The sequence below is a fragment of the Megalobrama amblycephala genome, linkage group LG2 (genome assembly GCF_018812025.1).
Source record: "Megalobrama amblycephala isolate DHTTF-2021 linkage group LG2, ASM1881202v1, whole genome shotgun sequence".
Lineage (NCBI taxonomy): Eukaryota > Metazoa > Chordata > Actinopteri > Cypriniformes > Xenocyprididae > Megalobrama > Megalobrama amblycephala.
Genome location: NC_063045.1, coordinates 33402878 through 33419520, shown reverse-complemented (window position 1 = coordinate 33419520; position 16643 = coordinate 33402878). Strand labels below are relative to the sequence as shown.

General features: G+C 37.2%; 3 protein-coding genes across 5 annotated transcripts in view; 2 read left to right on the top strand and 1 right to left on the bottom strand.

The window, feature by feature from the left end:
- Nucleotides 1-9102, top strand: part of chd1 (chromodomain helicase DNA binding protein 1) — a 28101-nt gene extending 18999 nt beyond the window's left edge. Inside the window, exons 28-38 of one of the 2 annotated variants that reach the window (XM_048171374.1) lie at nucleotides 711-861; nucleotides 1007-1129; nucleotides 1557-1697; nucleotides 2054-2323; nucleotides 3313-3438; nucleotides 4140-4318; nucleotides 4907-5006; nucleotides 5157-5208; nucleotides 5577-5823; nucleotides 7595-7892; nucleotides 8186-9102. In XM_048171374.1, the coding sequence (XP_048027331.1) occupies nucleotides 711-861; nucleotides 1007-1129; nucleotides 1557-1697; nucleotides 2054-2323; nucleotides 3313-3438; nucleotides 4140-4318; nucleotides 4907-5006; nucleotides 5157-5208; nucleotides 5577-5823; nucleotides 7595-7892; nucleotides 8186-8227 (1729 nt within the window). In that variant the 3' untranslated portion in view covers nucleotides 8228-9102. Of the gene's footprint in view, nucleotides 1-710; nucleotides 862-1006; nucleotides 1130-1556; nucleotides 1698-2053; nucleotides 2324-3312; nucleotides 3439-4139; nucleotides 4319-4906; nucleotides 5007-5156; nucleotides 5209-5576; nucleotides 5824-7594 lie in introns of both variants that reach the window. The other variant, XM_048171382.1, reaches the window with a different exon arrangement.
- The window catches only part of LOC125255945 (histone-lysine N-methyltransferase 2D-like), a 526365-nt gene that overhangs the window by 99165 nt on the left and 410557 nt on the right, over nucleotides 1-16643 (top strand). The window lies entirely within an intron of this gene.
- reep5 (receptor accessory protein 5) lies at nucleotides 9844-16596 on the bottom strand. The gene is made up of 5 exons (XM_048171778.1): nucleotides 16346-16596; nucleotides 16075-16168; nucleotides 12822-12960; nucleotides 10594-10762; nucleotides 9844-10350 (listed from the first exon to the last, which is right to left on the bottom strand). Exons 1-5 carry the CDS (start codon nucleotides 16461-16463, stop codon nucleotides 10301-10303), a joined length of 570 nt encoding a protein of 189 aa, XP_048027735.1. The 5' UTR covers nucleotides 16464-16596; the 3' UTR covers nucleotides 9844-10300.

Below are 16643 nucleotides of genomic sequence, written 5' to 3'. Positions count from 1 at the left end.
CGCCTGAGAGTACGTGCTTTAAGATCTTCGAGCAATGCCGAGAGTGTCATCCTCAAAACAAGTTTAAACGCAAAAAAACACTTTTATACAGACATTACAGACCTCTGATTATCCAGCTGTACATGCACATATCTGTGTCTTAATGCAGAGTTAACTTACAGTTTGAGCTACAATGTACCGTTTTTTACTCTTTTACTGATAGGCTAGGCTTTTTTTTTTTTTTTGTGTACAGGTAGTTTCAGTTCTTGCATTATTTTTTTTTTTTTTTCATAATTTTGCATAAATTTTAGAACAAATTATTGATGATTTGTTTGTGAAAATGTTCGTACACAGATTTCACGCACAAATTTGCGCATACACATGCTTAATGAATGTGACCCAGTATTACTCGCGTATAGGGCAGAAACAAAGCAACCTCAGAATCCGTGTTCAGGCCTTCCCACTCTCTAATGTCTCTCCAGTGCTGGATAGATTTTCCAATATTAACATGGGTCCTAAAGCTCTTGCCTGATCACAAAATTGTTTTAGGTGTTGAATTTGTACAGTATTTTCAACAGTGTTTCTCAGAAATCACTTAATGCACCTTTTAAATTAAAACTTTAAAAGAGCCTCTCAAGACCCTGTATTCTGTTCCTTTGGGTGCTTGCTTTGTGAAGACAGAAAAATTACTTATTAGATAAGATGTTAATCTTTTTTTCTAATATGTAAAGGTATATAATCCCATGCCACTCAAAGGCAGCTCATTTTGACATTGAGTGGGGTAAAGAGGACGACTCCAGCCTGCTTATTGGAATCTATGAGTATGGATATGGAAGCTGGGAAATGATTAAGATGGACCCAGACCTCAACCTCACACATAAGGTACAGAAACGCATAGAGAAACCATTGTGGTGTTTGACCAATATGCCCTGTTGTGGTCTTTTTGTTTTAGTGATTTGAATAACTTTCAATTTAAATAATAATGATAACGCATTTAAATGATAACTTGTTACAAAACTTGTTGCAGCTCCTTCCAGATGATCCTGACAAGAAACCACAGGCCAAACAGCTGCAGACACGAGCTGACTACCTCATCAAATTACTGAGCAAAGACCTCGCCAAGAAGGAAGCACAGAAACAGGCTGGCACGGTGAGTCACACAGATTAAATAGGCGACAATATATCATTTGGTTCACTTAAAGCAGATGTAAACGACAGGCGGTATTCTGCAAAGCGACGAAAGCGTCAGTTTTTGTTCACAATTGATGAAAATCACAGAGTTTGTTCAGTGTGGTCTATATCCGGTACATTAACTGTGACTTTTCAGTGATTAATTACAAATTCATAAGATCTCACAAGCACAGTTAATCATTCATAATAGTTGCAACCAACTATGTTTATTGCAGTTGTTCCCAAACTTTTTGAAATCATTGTCACCCCTTTTAGCTAAAGCATACATTTTTCTTGTAAGAAAGCAAGTGAAATATGCAATACCATTGTCTGTGAACAGCTCATACATTCCTTCATTTGCTCTTTAGTGCTTTATTACAGACACTGATGTTTCTTCTGCTCTGTAGGCAAATTCACGCAAGAGAAAACCACGGGGCAAGAAGAATAAAGCTGTAAAACCGAAGATGGATGATGTGAACAGTCTGTCCTCTGCACCGCCATCGGATAAGAGCTCTGAAGAAGAGGATGAGAAAGAGGAAGAGGAGAAGGTTTGTGTTGAGCTGATATACCTGCTATTGAGATGAATTTTCACTTGGGTACTAGGGTTCTCAGTCTTGCAAAGCCTGGATATATACTAAGGAATTTTTAAAAGTGAGTTTTCTAGACCTGGAAAAGTAATGGACATTCATAAAGTTTTAAACTCGTGAAAATGTCTATAAATAGTAAATTGTTCTTAATTGAGTAGGAATTGCTAAGAAATTACATTGGTGACCTTACCCAAAACTTTATACCATAATCCCATAATGAACATTTATCTTATAATCCCATAATGAACATTTAAAGAACATCTGTTCTGGAAGTTAAATGCATCACCAGTACTAATGTGTTTTCTGTCGTCTTGCAGGAAACTCCTCCAGTAAAGCCACCCAACAGAAGAGCACGCGTGTCAGAGCGGGCAGTAAAAGAGGAGGAAGAGGAGGAGGACGAGGAAGAGTCTGATGAGGATGAGTTTGAGGATAAAGAGCCAGTTGAGAAGGATGTACCAGAGAAAGTGGTTAAGAAAGAGATTAAGAAGGAGAAGAAAGAGGAGGGCCGTGACAGCAAAGAGAGGGAACCCAAAGAGAAGGAGCTGAAGCCAGAGCCTGTGCATCGAGAGGAAGAATCTCCTGCAGAGGTCACAATATTTATAATAACGCAACTCTAACACACCCTTAAACTATAGCCTTATTTTGAAACATAGTGAGCTGCCTACCTAGAAAACATTTTTTGGAAATAAAAGGCCTGTTCAAAGTCCAGTTATAGCCTATTTGTATTTTAACGCTCTTTGTCTCACTAGATCAAACACATGTGGTCTCTCATTAGTTGCTCATTTAGAGTTGTCAAAAGTACCAACTTCAGTAACAAGTCGGTACTGAAATTTAAAAAATGTGACTCTTTGAGCCCTGTTGAGCAGATTCATAAACGCTTCTGATTGGCCATTGTGTTTACGTGCTCATCGGATATGTCTGTGTTGGCTTCAAAAACATTGTAAGTAGTCATCAATGACACTCTCACTGAGCACTTACACAGATATACACTGGAGCGTTTGAAAGCAGGTGTCTATCACGGACCAGTCCAGTAATAGGCACCTGCTTTCAAACACTTCTGTGTGCTTTCAAATGCTCCCGTGTGTTGATCATTGTAGCCAATCACAGACATCCAATATGAGTGCGTGAAAACAGTGGCCAATCAGAGGTGTTTATGAATCTGCTCAAACTGTCACGTTTTTTAAAATTTCAGTACCGATTGGTACCGAAGTCAGTACTTTTGACAACTTTAATCCTAGTGTTATTCTGTGGCAATTCTGGTTTATAATCATATCTGTAAATGTTTTATAGCAGTAGAGAGATGTATAGACATAGACACAGTAGTATTTCAGCAAACTTCCCATGACAATTGGTGAGGAGACTTCAGTCAGACTCTCTTTTATTCTGAATCGATAAGTATTACAGACCTTTGACAGATTTTAGTAAAAAAACAGTCCAAAATCCTTCAGAAGTCAAATATCCGATGTTCAAAAATGCTTTTCCAGGCAGCTCGCTATGTTTTAAGATCTTTGTATCCAACTATAGTGTTGGATACAACATGTGCATGTATTCAACCAGCCATTGACTCTGTTCTCAGGCTGTAGAGGTGAAAGCAGAAGTGCGGGAAAAGAAGGCTGACACCCCTGTGCACACGCCCACAGGAGGAGATGCAATTCCTCTGTCTGAGGAGTCTGAAGAACTGGACCAGAAAACCTTCAGCGTGGTGAGTTTGATGGGCTGGATTCCGAAGAACTGAGAAGCCATGCTCATATTTACATCTGATCCAAACCTTTCCTCAGGAAATCCAAAGCCACTAGCTGCGTTTACATGGACCCTAACGGAATAAAAAAAAAAAGTCAGCTCAGCTACGTCAGTCAGAATGAATTGGTGAAATCTGATTGAAATTTCATTCGGATTGTAAAATGTGGTTGAAAGCTTTTCTGATCAGTTCGATAGAACATGTAAACACTTGATTGGATTGAAAACCGAAACTAGAACCTTCTATACATGAGCAATGTCATAGAAATGGCGTAATGTATGATGTGTGAAACAAGCTGTTGTTGAATATAGTGTAATAAATCTATCTAATATTTCCCTTCCACTCATCGTATGTAAAAGTGCAAGACCATGTTTCGCTTTGGACTCTCATACACATTTCACGCTCTTGTTCACACTTTTTCAAATAAACCGCACTAACAGAGCAATCACACCAGAATTCATTTTAATCCAACCAAATCTGCCAAGTGTGAATACACCCTAATAAGATGGATATACAAACTGCTCACCTTTAGGCAAAATTTGCCATTTGTTTGCCAAGTAGGCGAAACACTAGTTTTAGAACAGAAGCTGATGTCCCATTTTCTAAATGATCCTGATGTAGATGATTGTCCTGTAATAAAGCATGTGTGTATGTGTATTTTTCAGTGTAAGGAGCGCATGAGGCCTGTGAAGGCAGCACTGAAGCAGTTGGATCGTCCAGAGAAGGGGCTATCTGAGCGAGAGCAGCTGGAACATACGCGGCAATGCCTGATCAAAATAGGAGATCATATCACTGAGTGTCTCAGAGAATACACCAACCCCGAACAGATCAAACAGTGGAGGAAGTACGGTCATTTTATCATGAGCCTAGCATGCACAGTAGAGCTGCACGATTAATCATTAAAAGATCACAATCTCTATTCAAACGCCCACTCGATCTTATTCTTAAATGACAAAGATTCGGCTGTCAGTTAAACCTTTGACAAGTATGATCCCTGCGAACATTCAGATCTGTGTTGGTGCTACTGCTGAGCTAGAGAGCTGTTGTCATATATAGGTATCAAACAGCTTCACAAACAGTCTTTTCAACCACACAGCGTCATTTGTATTACAATAATTCAGATTATCACAGATGTACTGGGATAAAAGTTTATATTCCAGATATAATCATTAATATCTACAGAAGTGATCAAAATTGAGCAAATCACCATTTGAGAGTAACTTGGCGCTTCAAATAAAGATTGTATCGACCAGTAGGTGGCATCAAGAGACTGTTTAAATATGTTTGTCATTGAATCATTCATTCAAGATACAGTAATGAAACAAGTGAAGTCTTAGAGAAAGTCATTGAAAAATCGTGCAGCTCTAATGCACAGTATATAAATGAAGGTCATATTGAGTTTATCAACATCTTGATTGTTCCCATATTCCAGAAATCTGTGGATATTTGTTTCGAAATTCACTGAATTTGATGCAAGGAAACTGCATAAACTGTATAAGCACGCCATCAAGAAAAGACAAGAAAATGCTCAGGTATGAACGCATTAATATTTTAAGAGCATGTTATGTTTGGATGATTTTGCTGAATTAGTCGTGTATGCTGTAATGCTTTTAATAAATTATTTCATGTTATTATTTTTGTAATATTGTAATTTGAAGTTTATGATGCTTGTTTCATTTCAGGCAATGGAGCAGAACACTAGCACTGTAAATACACAAAGCTTTAAACACGCAGGTATGTCTGCTCTCTGTTGTGTCCATTTAATTGGTAATTAACATCTATGCATTTATACACCTGTCAGATGGTTTAGTCTATTTAAACCCCGCCTCTTTCTTATAATCGACTGCTAGCTCGTGTTCAGATCTGCCTTCTAATCACCGATGGATATAACCTAAACCCCACCCAACATTTTTGTCTTTATCGATAATCTGTTTCAAATCATATGTGTCATTATACAGTAGAAAAGATCTGTCAATACTTATGCTACATAACTTTGTATGTTGTATATTTACTTGTATATTACTTTGTATATATTGAATTGTATATGGATGACGTCACATTTCTGTAAATCCATGTAAAGTTGAATGGTGGTGTTTTTTCAGATGTTGAGCGGATAAAGGAGTCACAGCAGGATGACAGCAGCAGAGATAGCTACAGCTCTGACAGACATCATTCATCTCGCTACCATGAACACAGCAAAGAACGTCACCCTGCCGACCTGTACAGGAAGAGCTCAGACTCCAGGAAGAGACCCTACTCCTCCTTCAGCAACGGCAAAGACCATCGAGAGCGAGAGAGAGAGAGAGACAGAGACCAGTACGGAGAAAGAGGAGATCGACAGGACAGCAGGTCATTAAACAAACGTTTTTTTTTTTTTTGCCCTTACAGTCATTGTTTGCAAATCTATCTTTTTCCAAATGTGATTTGTAAGAGAGCCCTGTACATGACATGTGGAAGTAAATAGTGGCCACAAATGAAGAACTCATTCCTATGACTTAATTTGTTTCCTCGTTTTAGGTAAATCATAAAATGGAATCAAATTAAAGCGATGGAACAAATTAGTTCAACATGGCCACGCTTTACTTGACTATTGACTTAACTATGAAAAATGAGGAGGCCTTGAAGTTAAAAAGTTTGAGATCCTCTGTTGTAGATGGTTGGTAATGGTGGTTGACCGATATATCGCCTTGCCTAAATTTTACGTCTGCATTGGCCGATTAGTTTTTCTGTTTGTTTGTTCTTCTGATGAAATGAGACTTTTATTTTGACAGTGCTGAGAACGCCTGAGTACACAGCGTGGCCATTCTCTGCCAGCTTTGGTTTACTGTCTGTTAAACAATCCTATCTAATACATTAATTAAACTGTTAAAGTATATGGTATACGAAAGTATTATTAGTAATAGAAAGGAAAATGCTATAATATTTTCTCGTTTACTGTCAGTATTCAGCAAACACTCGCACTCAAATTAATTTAACCAAGTCCTAAATATCTAATAAACATTTAATTGCACAGACCTTGCAGGAACTCAGCTGTGAGATCTTCTCAAGTGTGTATTTGTAGCCTGTGCATGACGTGCGGTCCGTGTGAATTGAATGCGCACAGGATGGTTCAGCTGCCACTGTAGACGCATGATGAACTTTTGCTGCGTTCATGCCATGTCGTATTTACCGTAACTACAAGATGAGTGTTGTTCGTGACATTCTACTCTGAGCTGTTCTTGGACTCGGAATTATGCATTTCTATGACAGTGGCACTATGAATCTGCAGCCGTCACGTGGTACGAGTTGGAGCTCAGAATTTAAGTTGTAATTGAGTTCTACTTAATTCTGGTAATTCCAACATGGCATTAACGCACCTTTTAAACCCTTGATTTCAAACTATGCTGCACTTTATCCTGGTGGCCGCTACATCATATTCATGTCATTTTAATTGTGTACTGTATGTAAAATCAATGTTGCCTTGTCTTTATTTAAAAAAAATAAATAAATGAATAAAATTCAAAAGATTTTCAAAATTTCAGTAACACTTTACAATAAGATTCTTTATCCGTTAATGTATGAACTAACTTGAATTAACCATGAGCAGTACATTACTGTATTTACTAATCTTCGTTAACGTTAGTTAATGAAAATCCAGTTGTTCATTGTTTGTTCATGTTAGTTCATAGTGCATTAACTAATGTTAACAAGATTTATAAATAATGTATTAGTGCTGTTCATTATTAGTTCATGTTAACTAATGTAGATAAATAATGTTAACTAATGAACCTTATTGTAAAGTCGTACCAAAATGTCTTTATCAGTGAAAAATACTATAATAGGATTACAGAATCAAGATGATTCTATCAAAAGTATGTCTGTTTATTTTAGATTTTATCAATTTTTCATATTCATTTTAAAATTATTTCTAACTTGGTAAATAAATATAAGAAGTAAAATAAATATACATTTTATTTCAGCATTTGTTATGCATGTGTTTTTACTATCTTTAAATTAGTGTGAGAATTTCAGGTTGTTTTGTTGTATCAGTAAAATGTCTTGTGTCCAGCTTGGTTGTATCATCATCATCATCATCATCATCATCATGTCATAACATGTGTCTGAATGACTCGTTTTGCAGGTACTACAGTGACAGTAAGCACAGGAAGCTGGACGAGCACCGCTCCAGCAGAGAGCACCGATCAGAAAGCAACTCCAAGGACCGAACGCACTCCGAACACCGCTTTCACTCTGAGCACCGGCCCGGCTCCGACTATTCGCATCACAAATCGTCCCGGGACTACCGCTACCATTCGGACTGGCAGATGGAGCACCGGCTGTCAGGGAGCGGCCCGCGCTCGCCCCGAGACCAGCGCTCGCCGCTCGGACACCGCTCGCCCTTTGAGTACTCGTCCGACCACAAAAGCACACCCGAACAGGTCTGGAGCAGCCGCAAGACATAACGCCCTCTCTCCCTCCGCTCCACTCTTTCCTGATTAGCCATAGACACACGACACACAGGAAATGCCTTAGGGGACTGTTGGCCGCTGCACTGGGGCTCTGGGAGTGCCACCCTTTCCTACTCACCTTGGAGGAAACACAGATTTACACATATTTTTGTATTTAAGAGTTGGCTGCATTCTTTCGTAGGTGCTGCAGAGTAATTTTTTTTAATTATTATTTTTATAAATTGACTACTTTCCTTTTGTTTTTGTTTTTTACTTTGAAACAGACGAATCCATGTTTCACTCTCTCGTGCGACACTGGATCCTGACGTACAGCCGTAAATGAATGCGACGCAGCTTATTTAAGAAGTGTTGAGTGAAAGGACGCTACATCCGCGTGTCGTCTTTATCAGCTAGAGGATGTCAAGGGTTTCTGTTCTGAAGGACTGGGGTTCACCTTCCAAAGTACCTCGTTTACAGTGTTTTGTGACCATTTTGCCAATTTTTATCTGTAATTTTTTCTTTCCATCATGCTTGAATTATTTAAATCTGTCTCGGCTGTAAAATAATCTGGACTATTTTTAGTGCGCATCAGATAATGTCACTTTTTCACATTGTACTACTGTAAATTATTGTATAAAGTAAATCAAATGGGCTTTTCTCAGGCTGGTATTTTTTTAACTATTTCCCCATTGACTCAGGCTATTTTCTCTCTTCCTTTTTTTTGTTGACATTTTTAAATTGAATCAAAATGGAGTGGGGTAAATATTCCATGTATATTCATTCTGTAGGAACGTTTTGTTTGTTGATCTCTTTGGTTTATCTCTATTTGTAAGTGAAGTAGCCTCACTTTATAATGGCATCATGTCATAAAATACAAACGGTGTATTAAAAAAAGGACATGAAAGGATCGATCATAGCTAGAGGCACTTATGAGCTCTCATTAGAACATTTCCATGATAATCTTTCCTCTTGTTTTCTATAAATGTTGGCAATAATGTACTCTTTTCTATGCAGCCCGAGTGTTTTTCTGGTGACTGGCCCGAGTTAGTCAGAATGCTGTTACAGGACATACTGATGTATATAGATCATCTCCTATATTTCAAATCCAAATTTACACTGAAAATGCATGGATTTTTAAAGTAATTGTTTTATATAATTGTTTATAAAGTCATTAAACTCAAATCACTGTTTTCACCTGTAATCTGGCTTTAATGTAATTTAGTGTGCTTTCTACTAGTTCTTATGCAGTCATTTTCAAAATAGTTTTGGGAAGATATGTGGTTGAATCATTCTTCAAAAGCGTTTGACAGTGAGGTGGGCTGGTATTTGTCTATGCCAATGAATAGACTTTAAAAATGGGTTTGTTTTTGGAAAATCTTTGCGAACAAAGATTTTTACACTTAGTTGCTCCTGATGCCACAACAAAAACTTTTGTGTTGCATGATGCATTTGTAATGCCAGGAAATTGAGTAGAAGCCAGCCAATTAAGTACTTTGAGCGCTGAAAAGGTATATTCTATATAGTATGAATGTAATTCATATATAACATTTGCCATGTGATCTACTAGCGTCAGTTGTGTTGCTTCACTATCATTCACAAATCATGTCGTGGCCTCATGGGATAGTAAATTGTCCATGGTTATGCACATTTCAGAATCACCCCTAAGAAGCAGGTCATACGAGTGACCCTGAACCCACCCGTTTGATGCATGTGAACAGCATGGAGTTGTGACATCTGCAGGCTCTTTGCTCTGAACAACTCTATTCGCTTTTAAACTTGAGTACCGTCTTCTGCCCTCACACTAGATGCATGCCTCCAGATGTTGTGCTGTATGTGCGCAGTGAAGACTCTGCTGATGACACCAATTTACACGCACAAACCAAAAACTACAGCATGCTTTCAAGAGGAAGAAAAGGAATTTAAGAATCACGTCAATCAATTGTAGATTTCAATGGTTTATTTGATGTCAAATGCATAATTCATATGCTTACAGTTCCACTGATATTCTCAAAATAGGCATTTTCAACAAATCTTATCACATAAATACATCTTAGAATGAATATATTAAATGACCATAAGATGCAAGAAACTATTGGATGACCTATTAATAGAAGCCAAGGACATCTACAGGAAAGATAAGGATGTTTACTGAGACTGAAGCATTGCAGGGTGAGCGTCACTCGATTTCTCTAACATGATATATGTCTTACCTGCATAAACAACTTGGGATTGTCAGCTCTGGAGCTGTCTGATGCCATCTAATATGGCTGCCACAGTATAAAGACAGTAACAATAATCAGCCCACTTCCAGTTTTCAAAAATAAGAGCATATAAAGGCAACATTTATTCAGGCAAGTGTCATCCTGTAGGATAAGAAGCAGGTGAAATGGCTGTGGTTTTTAGTAGTTCTTCTTCTCCTCAAATATAAGGTTGGCAGTGGCTTTCTTGGCTGCAAGACAAAAACAAAAAAAAGACCGGATTACCAATCAGTACATAACTGCTTTATAAAGAAAACTAATGACACCTGCTAGTCATTCTAGAAAACGAGCAGAACTTGGACATATTAATCAAATCACTGATGAAATGCGTTAGGGAAGATCATTTATGATGTAATCTGAAAGCATCTCTGATTGCTATTCCTCAAATCAGAAACAAACAACTGGCAAAGACATGAAATGCAACTGGTTTTCACCTTCATCTTTAAACTTATCTGCAGCCTCTGTTGCTTTATCCTGGATGTCTTTCATCACGTTGTCAATGTTGGCTTCATTCTTTAAGAAGAAGGGGCGAATGATTCTTGTGTAGAGCAGAACAGAACCATTTGATGCAGTGGGAGCCATGCACCAAACCAAGAAGGCACACTAGAGAGACAAAAAACAACAGCCGTTACGTTCTATTCCACATTAGAAAACACAAACAATAAGCCTTAAAGGTGCCCTAGATTATGTTTTTAAAAGATGTAATATAAGTCTAAGGTGTCCCCTGAATGTGTCTGTGAAGTTTCAGCTCAAAATACCCCATCGATTTTTTTTATTAATTTTTTTAACTACCTATTTTGGGGCATCATTATAAACGCGCCGATTTATGCTGTGGCCCCTTTAAATCTCCGCCCACAGAGCTCGCGCTTGCCTTAAAGTTTACACAGCTAATATAACCCTCAAAATGGATCTTTACAAAGTGTTCGTCATGCATGCGGCATGCATGCGTCGGATTATGTGAGTATTGTATACTGTTATATTGTTTACATTGATTATGAATGAGTTTGAGGCTATGCTGCGTGGCTAAAGCTAACATTACACACTGTTGGAGAGATTTATAAAGAATGAAGTTGTGTTTATGCATTATACAGACTGCAAGTGTTTAAAAATGAAAATAGCGACGGCTCTTGTCTCCGTGAATACAGTAATAACCGATGGTAACTTTAACCACATTTAACAGTACATTAGCAACATGCTAACGAAACATTTAGAAAGACAATTTACAAATATCACTAAAATATCATGATATCATGGATCATGTCAGTTATTATTGCTCCATCTGCCATTTTCGCTGTTGTTCTTGCTTGCTTACCTAGTCTGACGATTCAGACGTTGATCCAGACGTTTTGCCTAATGCCTAATGCCTTTCATAATTATAATGTTGGGACCGTGGGCTGGCATATGCAAATATTGGGGGAGTACACCCTGACTGTTACGTAACAGTCGGTGTTATGTTGAGATTCGCCTGTTCTTCGGAGGTCTTTTAAACAAATGAGATTTATATAAAAAGGAGGAAACAATGGAGTTTGAGACTCACTGTATGTCATTTCCATGTACTGAACTCTTGTTATTTAACTATGGCAAGATAAATTCAATTTTTCATTCGAGGGCACCTTTAATAAAAAGACTTTAATACAAAAATATTTATTCATGTTTTTGTCCACTGTCCATTCACACAGATGTTATGTTTGTACATCTATCTTACATATTTCAATCTGAAGATGCACAACAAATCTGGCCTTAGTCACTTGGTGACAATTTATTATTAGTAGTGTTTGTGAACTGTTAATAGGGAAATGATCAAAGTTGACAAGTCTGGAGTCTATAAACTCACAGTCCAACACCAACAACCAGTTCAAAAACTTCCTTTCCTCTTATAACTTCATGATTACTTATTCTCTTATTATAAGCTTTGTACCACTTGGTCTAGAAACAATACTTTTTTGTATCTTCAGTGTAATTTTAATTTGAGTTTTTAGATTTTATCAATTAAAGCTGTAAAAATTACAGCGACGCCTTCTTGCTGTTTGGTCTGCAGGAGTGTGTCCTGTGTGAACAGCACCTTAGCCAGTTAAAGGAGACTTTGTGAGGTGTTGTGCTTGTGTTTAGGCTTTCTTTGTATTCAGTGTCCTTTAACATGAATCAAACATTTCACTCTTTCAGTGTCTTTTCATACTGGCCCTGGGCTGACTGACCTCATGAGACTCTTGATAAAAACATGACATGAAATACAATGCCTAAAAACCCCAAAAAAGTATCCGTGTACTTTCTTTTCATTGAGTTGAACATCACCGGACCGGAACTCTGGTTGTCAGATGACAGTCAAAATTACAGTTTTTCTTAGTTTTGCTTTATGCTTTTTTCGGGTGAGTTGGAGTCTCATGAACATGCACATCTAGCACAGAAATGTATTAAATGATTAAATTAAAGTTGGCATGAAATCAAATATGGCTGTAAAGTTGGTCGCCATCTTCCATTTCATGCAAACTTTAACAGTGTTGCCAGTATGTTACTGTACAAAAGCCCTGCAGATATCGGTAATCTGCCCAAAATGATAATTAGCAAACTAGATCAACAACTGATGTGACAGGACTACAACATGTTCTTATTACAAAAAATAAATGAATTGTAGCTAACAATAACATCATGTGCTGTCCAATACCTTTCCCAAAAAGTAGAAAGGGAACCAGGAGAGGAAGATGTCAGCGAAGAACTCGGCGACGCTGAACACACCATAAACCACCCAGTAGGTCAGCCATTTGGTGTCGTCGTCTTTGGTTGCACTCTCAATGGCTTTGATTCTGCAAATATATGAAGAGTCAGACACAATCGGACATGCGCACATGTAGTGTGCTTCCTCTACAAGCTGCTTTTCATTTGAGATTTACTAATATTAGATAACAGACAGAAGATAAAGAATTTGATCATTTAGAGCTTCATTTAGTTGCTTCTCTGTCTTAGTTTTATGAGAAGACCAGTGAAACTGATAACTAATATTTTAACCCTGTATTAAAGTCTGACATATGAAATAATAATCTGGTTTTAAATGGAACAGTTTACTGAACCTTTAGACAAAAAAATAGTTTATCATAAAATTTGACATGCTTTTATAGCTAATGTACGCTGCAGCCCAACAAAGAAAAGTCGCTGTTTGGATTTAAATAGGCAAAAGGGTTAGTTCACCCAAAAATGAAAATTCTGTCATTAATTACTCACCCTCGTGTCGTTCCACACCAGTAAGACCTTTGTTCATCTTCAGAACACAAATTAAGATATTTTTGATAAAATCTGATGGCTCAGTGAGGCCTCCATTGCCAGCAAGATAATTAATACTGTCAGATGCCAAGAAAGTTACAAAAGACATATTTAAAACAGTTCATGTGACTACAGTGGTTCAACCTTAATGTTATGAAGCGATGAAAATACTTTTTATGCACCAAGAAAACAAAATAACGACTTTATTTAACAATATCTAGTGATGGACAATTTCAAAACACTGCTTCATGAAGCTTTGAAGCTTTACAAATCTTTTGTTTCGAATCTGTGGTTGTATCAAACCGCCAAAGTCATGGCCCCCAGTGGTGAACCATTGAAATTTCAAAATGCTTATGACTTAGGTCGTTATTTTGTTTTTTTGGCGCACAAAAAGTATTCTCGTTGCTTCATAACATTAAGGTTGAACCACTGTAGTCACATGAACCGTTTTCAATATGTCTTTAGTAGCTTTCTGGGCATCTTAAAGTATTAATTATCTTGATGGCAATGCAGGCCTCACTGAGCCACTGGATTTTATCAAAAATATGTTAATTTGTGTTCCGAACATGAACAATGGTCTCACGGTTGTGGAACTACATGAGGGTGAGTCATTAATGACTTCATTTTTGGGTGAACTAACCCTTTAAGAGTCCATGATTGGATCATAATTGCAGTGATTATTATGTTTCTAGCATCTTATATGTTTGGCAACAGTTCTTCTAACCATAATTGATGGTGTGTGGCAGTGTAGTATGACATAGTGAGAATAAGGAGCTCAAACTCGAGGAGGGGAAAATATTCAGTGGAACAAATTAAGCAAAATGCTGATATTTATATGTTGAAAAAAGATAAAATTCTGATGTTTGTAATGTAAATCAATGAGATCTTTATAACAGTATAGTAATTACTTACATAAAATGCACATATCGGTCGCCACTCTACATCTGTCAATAATGTCTTTGTAAGATGATATGCAAATGCTTAGTTTTATGATCAAAGCTCTGTATTTTTAAAACATATAATGCAAATACAATGATGACTGACAGATGAACAAATAAACCTTCCTCAAAAAGCCGAGAATTATGTTTGATACATTTGAACACAATGTTTCTAAAAAATATATATGATAATCAAGTTAACATAAGCTGCTTCAATCCAGTAAATATTCATCTTGAAATACCACTAAAAATATAAAAGTTATTCTTATGTTTACTTGATAAAAATCATTAAAGATTTCACATCAAAAAAGACATGTGAACCATGAGATGAAGGTGGGCATTTGTACAATTACTGAAAGACATTTACTTGCTAAAAAATGATAAACTATCAATGACACAACAGAAGGCATGTAGTAGATTAAGTAAAACAGGTTTTCCAGCAAAGTTTTGTGTTGATCATTTAGAGAGATTTGCGTGTCGAATATGATACAGTAGGCTTCACTGAGTAAGAGTTCAAGTGAGCAGCAGAACTGAGACACACGAGTCACGAGGGCTTCTGTGGTTTGGCATGCTAAACCCTAAACTGCCTATCTGCACTTGATGATAATACAAGATTCTGAATTCATACTCATTTTCATAATCCTGTTTACAATTACATTCATAACAGCATGTTTAATGGATTGAAAGTTCTATCCTTTGAAATTTGTACTTTCTTGAATCGCCCTGAAAAGCATTTTGTTTTGTGAGATAACCAGTGAAAGAAACCGTGCATGCTTGACACACGAGGACAAACCGCAGGAGCTTCCCTTGACCATATTTGATGTGCTTTACGCATGTGCACTGCTGCTGACCAATGTTTATATGTCAATAAAAGCCTAATTAAATCTGTTCATCATATAATGATCCTGTCTCTTTAGAAGCTGCTTGATTCATATGGATTAGTTTTACGATCTCTTTATAAGTTTAAAAATTTCAGCCATGCTGATATTCAGAACAACATATTGTGAGTGTGATATTGCTTTTATAGAATAGAAATTAAGTTGCAAAAGAAAATAAACTACCATAAAGTTCAGCTCATTTATACATTCCTTAACATTATTTATTTTCTCCCTACATACGTTTAGTCTACATTTGATCAGTGAATCAGACATGGAAATATTACATTTTTTATTATATTAAATTTACATTTTGTTGAATGACAGGAGCTGTTGATAATACATTGTTGAATAGCCATATTCTGTTGGTTGAGATGTTTATTGGATGGACAGACACTAAAATACTTAATGAGAGACTGAATTAATATAAAATTTGACATTGTGAGTGTAGGCCTAATAAGCAATAGTTTCTGCCTACTCCTTTTTGGTCACTGTAAGACGTCTGTTTAAATTATTTGGTTAATCAAATATATATTTTTTGAGTTTATGGACCAAAGTGAGTAGAACTGATTTCACACCCCATTGATTTAATCGAGTAAAGATGTGCATAAAGATATATCACAACAACTGTAATCAGATATTCGACAATGATCATTTGAAAAAAATAAGGTTTTGAAAAATGTTTAACGTTATATGATTTTCGGTGTACACTTCCTGCTGCGTACTAGATGCGCGCCACCGACAACTGCTGTGATGACGTCAGTGCCCCCGTAACCGCTATGATGACGCAATCACCTTCCGTGTGATGCCAGGATGAACAGAAAGATCAATTACTGTTTTAACTCACGATATGTACGCAGGATAGACGAATCCAATGAGATTACAAAGAAGAGAAGCGCCGTATCCGATCACCAGATAAACTGCAATGAACGCGATGACAGCTGCAAGACAAAAGACAACATCAGCCTACTATCATCTGTCGATGTTTTGATCTATTACGTAAAAAGATTATTGGTTAAACAGCATTAAAGCGACAGATTAAACTAGTAAAGCGGTTGTTTCCCCCTGGTCTAATGTGTCCGACATTACGAGCACACATGTGTTTCTGGTTTACTCACCATATGCGATGTAGGACCTGTTCACTCCAGTCTTCGCCTCTATCTTCGCCAACACGTCCGTCATGACATTCTTCTCGTTAAGGAACTTGTCGAAACGTTCTTTTAGCGCGAACGCCATGATTTGTCTGTATTTATGATTGCTTAATTATAGTATCAAATATAAATCAAGAACAGCAGCTTAACTCCTGCTGCTCTCAGTTCAGTGTGACTTTGCACGCCGAGAGTGTGACGTCACGGCGGCACTTCCGCGACCACACCCTTCGTAACGGTGTAAAATGACAGCAGTGCGAAAGAACGG

Coding starts and splice junctions, on each gene's coding strand:
- reep5 (XM_048171778.1), bottom strand. CDS start 16,463: ATGGCGTTCGCGCTAAAAGAACGTTTCGACAAGTTCCTTAACGAGAAG. Junction 12,961..16,074: donor GTCTATCCTGCGTACATATC/GTGAGTTAAAAC, acceptor ATATATTTGCAG/AATCAAAGCCATTGAGAGTG. Junction 10,351..10,593: donor AGATAAGTTTAAAGATGAAG/GTGAAAACCAGT, acceptor TTTGTCTTGCAG/CCAAGAAAGCCACTGCCAAC.